Source organism: Gymnoscopelus microlampas, assembly GCF_963454915.1.
Source record: "Gymnoscopelus microlampas genome assembly, chromosome: 1".
In the NCBI taxonomy this organism is placed as follows: domain Eukaryota; kingdom Metazoa; phylum Chordata; class Actinopteri; order Myctophiformes; family Myctophidae; genus Gymnoscopelus; species Gymnoscopelus microlampas.
The window spans coordinates 24,549,159-24,561,181 of NC_139962.1; the positions used below are offsets into that span (position 1 = coordinate 24,549,159).

The window sequence follows — 12,023 nt, forward strand, 5'->3', positions numbered from 1 at the left end:
CAATGTTAAGTGGTCAGATGGGTGGGCCGCGTGCATTTTCAGAGCATGTTTATCTTAATGATCAATCAATCAACTGTGTTCCGGCTTGGATAAATGGAACTAAAGTAGTATACTTTGTTTCTCTTTATCGGTATCACGATGAAAAGTATTTTTTTCCCAAGGTTTTAAATGAGATTATATAACTTTTCATATTAAGTTATATTATCATTAAAATCTTAAGTGTTTTGCCAATTATTTGGTGGACCACTTGCAATATCCTCCGGCCCACAGGTTGAAACACTGAGCTACACCATGGTGAGTATCCTGTACAGTAGGTCTGTTGATGTTATCTATTTTCACTGCCCAGTCAAAAATCTTGAGCTGTTGGACTCCGTTTTAATAATGTGAATAACATTTTTTTTTCTCAAAGTGTTTGAAAGAAACCCACTGCACACTAATAGACCTAAATTCCATTCTACTCCAAGCAAAATATTTTTTTATTCCAGTATTCTCTACGCTCTACTGGTATATGCATCTCAACTGACTACCAAACATGACATTCTCTAGTCATTGTGTATTGATCTAAAATGGCTAAATAACACAAATAGATTTGGTGTAATGTAATCTCTCAGAAAGCATATGATTTGTCACTAAATACAACCTTCAAAATCTACATCAATGCAAAGAACTCTTTGACACAGGGACGCTTATTTGGGAAGCTTTTTTCTCAATGGGATAATGTTTGCGTGTACAAATGTAAGTACAATTCCTGGGGTCACATCTGAAAAGATATGTTGCGTTCAAAACTGATGTAAATGTACACAACATTTTGAATTTGTGTAGGATTCTTTTAGGGCTTGCTTTTATCCACAAACTATACCGTACTTGGTGATGTTTCACTAGCTTGTTGAGGACTGCTTTACTTTACTTCCCTTTCTCCTTCTTGTAAATTTATTAAACCTAAGCATTTTTTATTTATACACAATTTCACAGAGATTGTGACTTAAGTCACGCAAAATATACAGTTTTTGAGGTTTTCTTTTAAGCTTCCAGAGGGTTGTTTGTGTGGAACCTGAGACACATTTTCTGGAACCAAGGGGCCTCCTCAAAACACAGGAGAAAACCAACATTTTACATACATGCTCCTTCCGACGTCCAAACTTTTCTTCGGAAAGGGAGATGATATAACTACAAATGGACGTCATTCAGAACTTCTGATGGGCGGTCTCAGAACTCCTGCACCCCCAGAAGTCTCCCAACTAGTTCAGAAAGCCCGTCCGACTGACGTCGGTCGGAGCATGTACATGTATTGGCCTTAAGAATCATTCTGAGAATTCAGATTTTTCGAATCAGATCATCTGTGGATTCATGTCGTCCTCCATGTCTTTACGGGGCGGTGGTTGCGGTTCTTCGTGTCCCGTGTCCTGTTTGTCCTTCTCAGCCTCCACCCAGCTCTGTGGGGGGATCATCTTCTTGGGCCCGTGGGGCGATGGACCCAGCAGAGCCTCAATGTCATCATAGTTCACCACCTCACGCTCCAACAGTGCAGTGGCCAACTGGAAATACACATATTGTTTATTGGATCTTGTTAAGTCGATACACTTATTTGTTTTAGCTCCTGCTCATTTGGTTTTGCTATTTTGTCTCATCTGTATAAGGAAATAGGTAGCTGATATATTGCACTTTTACCTTAGCGCTAGGTATACTCTTGATTGCTTGTTTTTGCAGAAAATGCACTTAACACATTGACTGCCTAGATCGAGTTAACTCGATATTAGCTTTTCATCACTTGCCTGCCAAGATCGAGTTAACTCGATTTTTTTATTTGACCCAAAGACCAAGGAGATATGAATTTTCTTAGATCTTTACTCTCATCCACTTCCTTGTTAACTTAAAACTTTAAAATTTTGTATCTCGGCTCCTGAGTGCTTTTTTTTTTTTCATTGAAAAATCTCTGGCATGAATAACAATAGGCAGTGAAAATAATTCAGGTATGTAAAGACATCAACATTTCAGAACGGCAATGAATGCCATTTTCAAAACATTTAGCCATTGTTAACCATAACTGTAAAGCCGAAAATAGCAGATCTACAAGCTCACTTGTAGAATGCTGCGAGCATTGTAGACCGGCTATTTTTCAGTGCATGACACAGGCGTGCAACAAAATATAAATCAGGCATGTTATCTCCAGCCCCCAACCCTAAATATCTGTTTTAACCATAAAACATCCATTTCTCTTGTGAGTACCAGGACAATTCTACTATACTTGTGGGGATGTTTGGTCACCACAAGTACTGTATAGTAACATTACCCCCCCCCCCCCCCCCCCCCCACACACACACACACACACGGCTGCAACTGCCAACCGAGTCTTACCAATGTCAGCTTGTCTCTGTTTTCCAGAAGCAGTTTCTCTGTGCGCCTGTAGGCACGCGCTATCAACATCTTAGCCTCCTAGAACGACAACAAAATACATTCAAATCAATGCGTTTACTCAGCTGCCAAACATGTCATTGTATGGAAACAATTACACTTTTTTGTGTTATCCTTTTAGCCTTAATGTCTGACTGTACCATGTGCTGTTTACAGTTCTGACTAATAAAGTATTCAAATAGTCAAAAAGTCAGTTGTGTCACCATGCACTGCGTTAGGCCTGTCACAATTAATACACAATTGCCTGATCGGAATGATTTGAGATAGTGGCAATTATTTTTGCATAATCGTCATAATCATTTCCATTTTGAAAGATGTTCATACATTTTCAATAATATAATGTTCATTAATAATTCAATAATGTAATGTTCATGTACATGTGCAATGCGAAAAACACACTTAAATCAATAATCGCAATTTTTTTGTATGACAATTAATCCCCAAGTACAATTTCATGATCGTGACAACCCTACACTGTGTGCCAAGGTGGCCCATCTGGAAGTGCAGAAGTGGTGCTATTTTGGAACCTACATGGTCCATCTGCTGCTGCAGGCCTTGGCTGAAAGGTCGCCGTCCGATGGCACCTTGCTCCTGGGTGTCTGGGAATGAAACCTGGCCCACACTGTCACACATACCATACTGCTTCACCATGGAGTATGCCACACGGGTGACCTTACGCAAGTCATCCTGAGCCCCTAGCACAACATTAGGGAAACAGGGTGTTTTTTTTCCTTACCAACAACATTGAAATGACACATTTTGACAGTGATGTAGAACATTAGTGTGTGCTACGGGTAAAGGTCAATCAACGTGGCTGTGAATGCATGTCAGCGGCTGTCTTTCATTGCCTTTCTTTTGAAATGTCACTGTACTGAACACGTGGGGGGTGTGGGTCTTAAAGGTCCATAGCTGAGTGGTTAGGGAGCCCGCCCAGGGAGCCAGAGACCCTGGTTGTCTCAGGTACTATTCCAGGGAGGCCAGGCCAGCAATGTGTCGATGTGTGTCCCTGAGCAAGACTTTTAACCCCTAATTGCTCCCAGAGTGCTGTAGAATGGCTACTCACTGCTCCTAGTAGTTATAGGATGGGTAAATGCAGAGGACAAATTTACAGTGACAAAAAACACCCCAAGATTATTATTACTAGACCATACCCGGTGAAGGGCGCAGGCGAAATTAGTTGCAAACGTGGGGTTATTGTTTTCATAGACCTTACTGCTTGTTTCTCGCGCGAAACCTGGCAACGTTAGCTCCCATTGTTTGACACAAACGCTAATAATACGCTGAGATTTGATGAAATTGAGAAACGGGCTTCGCAGCTAAGTTCAGATGGTAATGGTCAATGGCTGTGTGCAAATTCAGAGCAATTGCTCCAGTCACTGAGGAGAACCGGGCAGCTTTCCATGACACCACGCACAACAGACAGACAGACAGACAGACAGACGTTTGTAGAATTATAGGAGGATATGGTCAAAATACTGCTTCTTTTTTTTTGCACTCAGAGGGGTTGATTAAACACTGTGAAAATGTATTCACTCTTACAAGAGCAAGAATTAGACTGCATTGCTATGAGACAATAAACAACTTCAACTTGAGTTAGAATAAAATGACCAGTAAATGAGTCCACAGGAAATGTTATTGTCCTGGCTGCCAACTAGTCACTACACAGACCCTTGAAACAGAACACTATGCTAAAATGGGACCTCTTCTTGGTCATTTTGCAGCAAGCATGGAATCAGTAACTGTCAGTTATAAAGTGATTATTTGAATACGATTAGGGTAAATGTGTTTGCAGCCAATTGTTCCTGGCCTGCTTGTCACTAAAGAGGGGCTTGTGTACGTTACATACAGCTATCATCTGTAGTACTATCAGCTATCTAGCTAATATTAGCTTCAGTGTTCATTTCTTGATATACATGAATGGCTCGCCAATCACGACAGGGTCAGACTAATGAATATTAAAAGACTACTAAGCCGAGAAAAATGTCTAAATATAAGTACAGCTGTTTTTAATATATACAGTGTATACACTCAGCAATGATCCAAGAATGGCAATGCTAAAATATGGAACCTTAAAGCTCAGAAGTAAGTGATGTGTACCTGTGGTAACCTTATTGAAGACAATAGCCTCGGCGGCCCGTCCCCCCAGGGCCATGCACATCCTCTCAAACAGCTGCTCCTTGGAGAACAAGTACTGGTCACGGGGCAGCATCTGGGCAAATCCCAGGGCAGCGTTTGTCCGCGGGGCAATTGAGACCTGCAATGCACGACAGAAAATTAAGAAGGAAAGATCCTTGAACTCAACTGGATTAACTTAAAGCCTCTATAAAAAGGTTAATTAAGAATAAAACAAATCAGCGGGTGGATGAGGATGCCTGCAAGGCCTTGTCAAAACAAATCAGGCTTTCTCTGTCTGCATGTACATACGTACTCCAAACTTTTTTCCATATTCTTTCTTTGGCTTTAATTACACTGTGAAAGGTGTGCTTTATGATCTGACCAACGTTTTGTCCGAAGCCCTCGTCTGTGTCTTCTGAAGGCTATGGCAGAAAGGTTAGTCGGATGATAAAGTTCACTTAGCATCTATAGATAGATTGTGTGCTTAATCCGTTTTTGTCATGTTTTATGCTACCAGCACCTAAGGGGACATGCTTAGTGTGCGTTTTCTTTTTTTTCTGCCTACGAACTGTAATTCCACTGTACTCACTGTACTAGTACTACAGTAACACACAGTGGACTGAAATCAATCCATGCTCTATGGCCATTACCTTCATGACTGCCTCTGTGTGTTCAAGTAGCCATCCCACTAAAGCGTGTCCAGACTCGTGGAAAGCGACCACCCTCTGCTCTTCTTTAGACAGGATCTTACTCTTCTTTATGCTACCTGAACACACACACACACACACACACACACACACACACACACACACACACACACACACACACACACACACACACACACACACACACACACACACACACACACACACACACACACACACACACACACACACACACACACACACACACACGTGACATCTGTCCTAATGTAGACTCATAGAAAATCAACCCTTCCTCTCTGAATACAAGTAGTGCTGCCTGTTGTAATAGATGTACCTGCTATCACTCTCTCCACTGCATATTCAAAGTTGAAAGTATGAATGGACTTGTAGCCTTCTCTGGCAGCATGCAGGGCAGCCTCGTTGCAGATATTAGCAATGTCTGCGCCTGGAAACAAGATGGGTTTACAAACATTGAGCAATCAACGTACAATATCCACAGATATGGCTGCAATGTCAACAGCCAGAGATGTACACGAGACTTACTAAATAAAAGTACATCAATCAATCAATCACTTACCACTGAAGCCTGGGGTGAGTTCGGCCAGACGTAGGGAGTAGAAATTAGCGGGTTGAGTTAGCTTCAGGATCTTCAAATGTTGCTCAAAGATCTCCCTCCTCTCCTACAAAACAATCAGGAAAACACCAAAATATATTTCAATTTACTTTTCAATTCACACCCAAGAAATGTGGGTGAAGTATCCTGTGTATACCTAGTTTGCAAGCGGTATATAAATTCTTGCTTTTCCATCCATTCTTTAAACTATGACGCCCGCTTTCACTGCTTGGTAATGTACCACTTAACCACTTACCCAAAGAGTCAAAGCTTATAATGTAATGTTCTGACAATTCATTATGTTCATCTATGATCTAGATTCTAATGACATAAGAGCAAAAGAAAATATCATGCTCATGAACACACAGAACAGCCGTACGATCAGAAAGATTGCAGTATGTGTGTGTGATTGTGACAATGTCACATTCTTGTACAGTATCCTTATTCATTACCCTTATAATGAAATGTAACTTTGCACACAAGGGCCATTTTAAATACCAAACAATTTATGCAGTTTAACCCATTAAGACCGGGGACGTATCTGTGTAATTTTAAGATTTATTTGGCTATTCAAAAATAGCAGATATACAAGCTCATATCTTGTAGATCTGCTATTTTTTGAAAAATCATGAAAAATGTTATTCTTTGAATAATGTATTTTTAAAGTGAACATTTGTCATTCAAGTCTTTGCTTCTAGGGGTTCTACAAATGTCTTCTAAATCCTAACAGTTTATTTATGGTTCACAAAAATGATATGTATTTGGCAATGGACCCCCATCTCAAAATATTTTGTTCCAGGGACCACCCAGAAGTTGTAACAGAGTTAAAAATGTTTGCTTTAAAAAAATATACAATAAGATTTGCACACACTTTCACGATTTTTCAAAAATAGCAGATCTACAAGCTCATAGTGCGGCACTCTGTATCTGCTATTTTTGAATAGCCAAAGAAATCTTCAAATTACACAGATGCGTTCCCGGTCTTAAGGGTTAACTAGAAAATATATAAATTATGAATATTTTTAAAATATGCATTAATATCTTAATCAAATATCCCATGGTTGGTTGTGAGTGCTTTAAAGCCACCTGTACAGTGGGCAGGTCTATGAAGATGTGTCTGTCCAGTCTGCCTGGTCTCATCAGTGCACCGTCCAGGATGTCTGCTCTGTTGGTGGAGGCCAGAACAATCACATGGTCCGTCGTGCCCATTCCTGGAAGAAAGAAACGTCATTCAAGCTTCTTGGAATATTTTCCACAGTGTGACTGGGTCAACAGTCCTAAACTCAAAACTCACCGTCCATTTCTACCAGTAGCTGGTTCAGGGTCTGTTCTTCCTCAGTGTTGGAGAAGCCTGCACTGTTGTTCGAGCGTTTCTTCCCCACAGCATCAATCTCATCTATGTAGACGATGCAGGGAGCTCGGGCGCGAGCCTCCTTGAACAGGCTCCTCACCCTGGCAGCACCCAAGCCTAAGCACACATTTAAAAAAAAACATATTTCAAAATACAAACTATACACACAGTAAAATCCTGAGTGTTCATTTAATTGTGTTCAAATTGATTCCATTTGTAAATCCAAGAGTGTAAGAGACAATTTGCATACGCTCAAGAGTTACATTCACATTGAGGACTTTACTGTGTAATTTCTACGTTTATAACATCGACATCCACTGATAAGACTAACTTGTTAAATGGGGGGATTATCCTTACCCCCGATCACCTCCACAAACTCAGAACCAGCCATGGCCAGGAATGGTACCTGTGCCTCTGTGGCCACAGCCTTGGCCAGTAGGGTCTTCCCACAGCCTGGGGGCCCCAGTAGCAATGAGCCCTTGGGAACCTTGGCCCCCAGTAGAAGGTATCGGTCCGGATTCTGACAAAAGATATCATTAGAGATATTTAAAAGGATAAACCCTTGTTTTATTTGCCAGCATTTGAGATTTAGCATCATCTAAGGCCCTTTTCTGAAGCTAGAATGTAGAATATCCAATATTTAGTTCTAACTGGTGTCAGTAAAATGTAGCTACCACTGGGTTCCTAACGCCAAATCAAATGGGTTCAGATCAGAGCCATGTCTCCTGCAGGAGTACACACACACACACACACACACACACACACACACACACACACACACACACACACACACACACACACACACACACACACACACACACACAATGTGCCACCATCTTTAATGTAGTTCGGACATCAATATGATGATGCTGAGAGGGAGACAACAGACATAAAACTGATGCATTGAGCTTTAATGGGTTAAAACATGCAAAAACACTGATAGGGTACTTTAATGTGACAAATTAAGAATTATGAAACAACACATAGCAATTACCATATACGTAAGTAAGTAATAAGTAGGTTGGAGAGGTTTATTGTCAGTATCAGCCAATAATGTCGGTGTCTATCCCTGTTTCAATGCAGTAGACACCTGGGAGATGGAATGCTGTGATGGAGTGCAACACCTACTGTACCATCACAGCACCTAGTACTTACCACTTAACTTAAGCCATGCTACTCATGCGCTGAGTTGGCTGTGCCAAGGATCTAACCTAGGACCTTGTGGTTCAAGGTCGAGTGCTCTACCGACTGAGCTACCCAGCTAATTTCATAAATGTAAGATTTGCAACGATATACAGTATTGTTGTTTGTTTCTTACCTTCAAGTAGTCAACAAATTCCTTCACTTCCATCTTAGCCTCATGCATGCCTGCCACATCTTTGAAGCTCACACCTTTCCCTGATTTGCCATCTACAATGGTGAACTTTGCCATCTTTAGCTGATTCTGTTAAGTACATCCAGGAATACAATTAGTGCTCTATAAAAACAACATAATATGGGAATTATTTTGGTACTGTCTACTCACAAAAGCACTGAAGCCACCCTCTCTCATACCCATGCCTGCTAGACGGAAGATATACCAGAGAATAGCCACACCAATGGCAGCCAATCCCAAAGCATAAACCGCACTGCAATGATAAAGAAACATTGGCTGTAGTCATTATGTATAAGATGGCAATTAGACCAATCAGATTGCTGGGTCAGTACTAGCTCCGACGGAACCTCTCCCTCCGCTGTATAGCTCCGAGATGAGGTTCCTCGTTTCTCTGTGCCGTTTTAGCAGGACATTGTCGCACATTTTCCGGTTACATGTTTTTAAGACATTGCGCAAGAGTTGCGCCCGTAGAGATAACATTACTTATTCCCCTACTGGTCAAATGTTGAATAGCATCTTCTAATGCAAAATATTATGGAACCGGCTGAGGACAGAGGCGAATTAAATACTTTTTTCAACTCGTTGGATAGCTTTTATTGAACGCTAGAACTTAAAACATCTGAGAGCATGGCAGAAAACCTTTACTTTTTGGATACGATGTGCAGAAATGGGTAAGAAACATGCAAAGTGGAAAATGTGCGACAATGTCCTGCTAAAACGGCACCGACAAACGAGGAACCTCATCTCGGAGCTATACAGCGGAGGGAGAGGTTCCGTAGGGGCTAGGTCAGTACTAAAATACAGTACATACATACATTATAAAATTATACAAATTAAATAAAAAAATAAATGCCACCCACAAACCTGCAGATCATATTATTTCAGAAACTTAGGCAAACCTATGGATTAACCACCGAGATTTGGTGTAAAGGGGAAAAAGGGTACCAAGTATAGACCACTAGGGGAATGATTTACAAATCATGTTCTATTAATGTTTTTAATGTTGTTATACATAGGTAGAGGCCTCGTACTGTATAAGCCCTTTGGGCTTCTTGCCTGCTCCTGGCCTTTTCTATATATATTTTGTGTAGCTTCTTGTATTGTTTTTACATTTTGTGCTAAATAAATCAAATTGTACCTGGTCAACGACATATATATAAGTGGTTAATGCACATGCAACAAATGCAACATTCAGGGAGATAATTCTACTAAAAACAAAAACAAAATCACTTTGAGTTAAGTATCCCTTACTTCCCAAAGAATCCAGTCCGCTTGTAGGACACCGGTATCCTGTCCTTTGTGTCAATGTTTAATTCCTCTTCCGCAGCTCTCAGTTTCTCCTCAAATTTGTCAATGTTAGCAACCTGCATACGATACATCAGGGCCAGTCTCTGCCAAAAAAGGTAACATAGCACATACAGTGAAAAGCAAGCACAATCTGTCTGCTCACAGAAAACATAATTTAAATATTTTGGATCAGACAGTGGGTAGCAGCATATAGTATTTACCACGACAACCTTATCCGTATCATTATGCAAAATCAAAATCAGTGAATTTAAACACAAAACTGAGTGGGAGGAGATAATTGCAACAGGGGAGATTTTTTTTAGCACACTGTACTCCAAACCTTGATTACTATTATGGCATCTTCCCTAATAGTAAAGATACAGGAGGTATATTAAAATAACTATTAAACATACAGGCCTTCCAAAGATCACTGCGCCAGGGTGAAGGTAGATGTCCACTATGTCACTCTCTGGAACAACTTGCACTCGGGACACCTCTCCCTTGGCCAGCATCTCATGCACAAAGTCATTCCAAGATATGTTTCCACCACTGGTGTTAATAGAATTCAACAGGATCATGATGAGTGCTATGATGAAGAGGGTCCGCAGGCGCTCCCGGTACATCTGGTCCTCCTGCTCCTTGCGCTTCTTCTCCTCTGAAAGGAAGGGTAGATGAGGATAGCAAAGAGCAGGAACAACAGGAGGAGAAAGTGAAGGCAATGAATCTACAGTGAATGTATGCCATCAAATACTGGACATGATGATCTACCATCCATGACACCTCTTACCTTCATCTTCCTCTGGAGTTTTCCCCTTTGATCCTTGACTTTTATTTTTCTCTTTTTTGGACTGAGATGTACTAAAAAAATGTGTAGCCCCTGTAACAAAAGGCTTGCTCATGTAACTAGTTAGGTAGATATCATTGCAGGTAGAATATTAATATGTACAGGACACACACGCGCGCACACACACACACACACACACACACACACACACACACACACACACACACACACACACACACACACACACACACCAAGTCTTTACCTAATAGATTTACCAAACCAACCGGGTTTTCCATCAAATGGTTCTTGATTAACACTCTGTTCAATCCCAGCATTTCAGGACTCAATGGTCTGTAGAGGAGATTCTAAAACAGGAAGATTATACATTATATAAACACAATTATTGGGGCATAGGTGTAGAGGGGTAGTTAACCTCGGAGCCATGCCATAACACTGGACAGAGGATTTGAACATGTAATTCTTTCAGAAGAACATACTACAAACCATAATTTGACCTTAATACAACATCAGTGGTGCTCAAAGTGCACCACTGATCAAAGTGCTTAACCCATTCGGCAATTTGACCCCCCCCCCCTCCAAATACAAATCAAGTTGGGGGTCCTTGACATTAAAATGAACCACTGCGTTTGTGCGTTACATAACGTTACGTATCTTCAGTAACAAGCTTACCTTAAGGATGTTAGAGTTAAACTTCACACCACTGTGTGACTGTCGTATTAGGGACCGTTGTTGTGATCCTGAATGCATCAGCTTTTGATCACTGACGCATTTCGATTGCAGATGTTTACTGCCATAACTGTGTATGTTTGTTGTCATTAACGGTGAGTTGTTTCGCAACAGTGTCCATTGTAAAGTCCTGTACTTTCTGCAGGAGCCAACGACAGGTCGTTGTAAAAGCATGGCTGCCATGATGACGGCTCGGTTAGATTAGATCAGCGCCCACATATGTAGCAACAAAACTAGAATATGTTGAAAAGGAGCATAGTGTCATGCCTTTCAATTAGAACATTTGTTTACTCAATGCCCCCCATCATCTCTGTAACAGCCACAGATAGCTTACCCAACCCACAGTCGTGCAAAGATGGCAATACGACAAGAGAAACGTCACTCTACCAGTGTTGCCATGTTCACTTATTATAAGCTACTTTGGGCTTCTTTTTCTGTAAAGTTGCTTGTAGTTGCGGCGGGTTTCGTTTTTTGGGCTTGCAAGTGTAGTGTCGTGCAGTTGCTTATTTGGGCCAGATCATATTTAAACCTCTATGATTTAAACCAGTGGTTCTCAACTATTTTCATGTCATGGGCCCCCATCTGAAAATGTTTTGTGCCAGATTTGTGTTGTTGTTATTCCACATTTTATTTCAAGATTTAAAAAAATATATAGCAGATCAGAGCCGGTATAT

The 12,023-nt window shown here is 40.9% G+C and overlaps 1 protein-coding gene across 1 annotated transcript; it reads right to left on the reverse strand.

Moving 5' to 3' along the window:
* Nucleotides 1-173: 173 nt before the first annotated feature.
* On the reverse strand, nt 174-11,687 carry spg7 (SPG7 matrix AAA peptidase subunit, paraplegin). Its single transcript, XM_084063440.1, has 17 exons — nt 11,293-11,687; nt 10,865-10,967; nt 10,606-10,695; nt 10,232-10,473; nt 9,783-9,922; nt 8,682-8,784; nt 8,475-8,600; nt 7,514-7,676; nt 7,100-7,273; nt 6,892-7,016; nt 5,770-5,872; nt 5,527-5,637; nt 5,178-5,293; nt 4,510-4,666; nt 2,944-3,107; nt 2,356-2,433; nt 174-1,535 (listed from the first exon to the last, which is right to left on the reverse strand). The coding sequence occupies exons 1-17, from the start codon at nt 11,530-11,532 to the stop codon at nt 1,329-1,331; spliced, it is 2,442 nt and encodes an 813-aa protein (XP_083919566.1). The 5' UTR covers nt 11,533-11,687; the 3' UTR covers nt 174-1,328.
* Nucleotides 11,688-12,023: the final 336 nt, after the last annotated feature.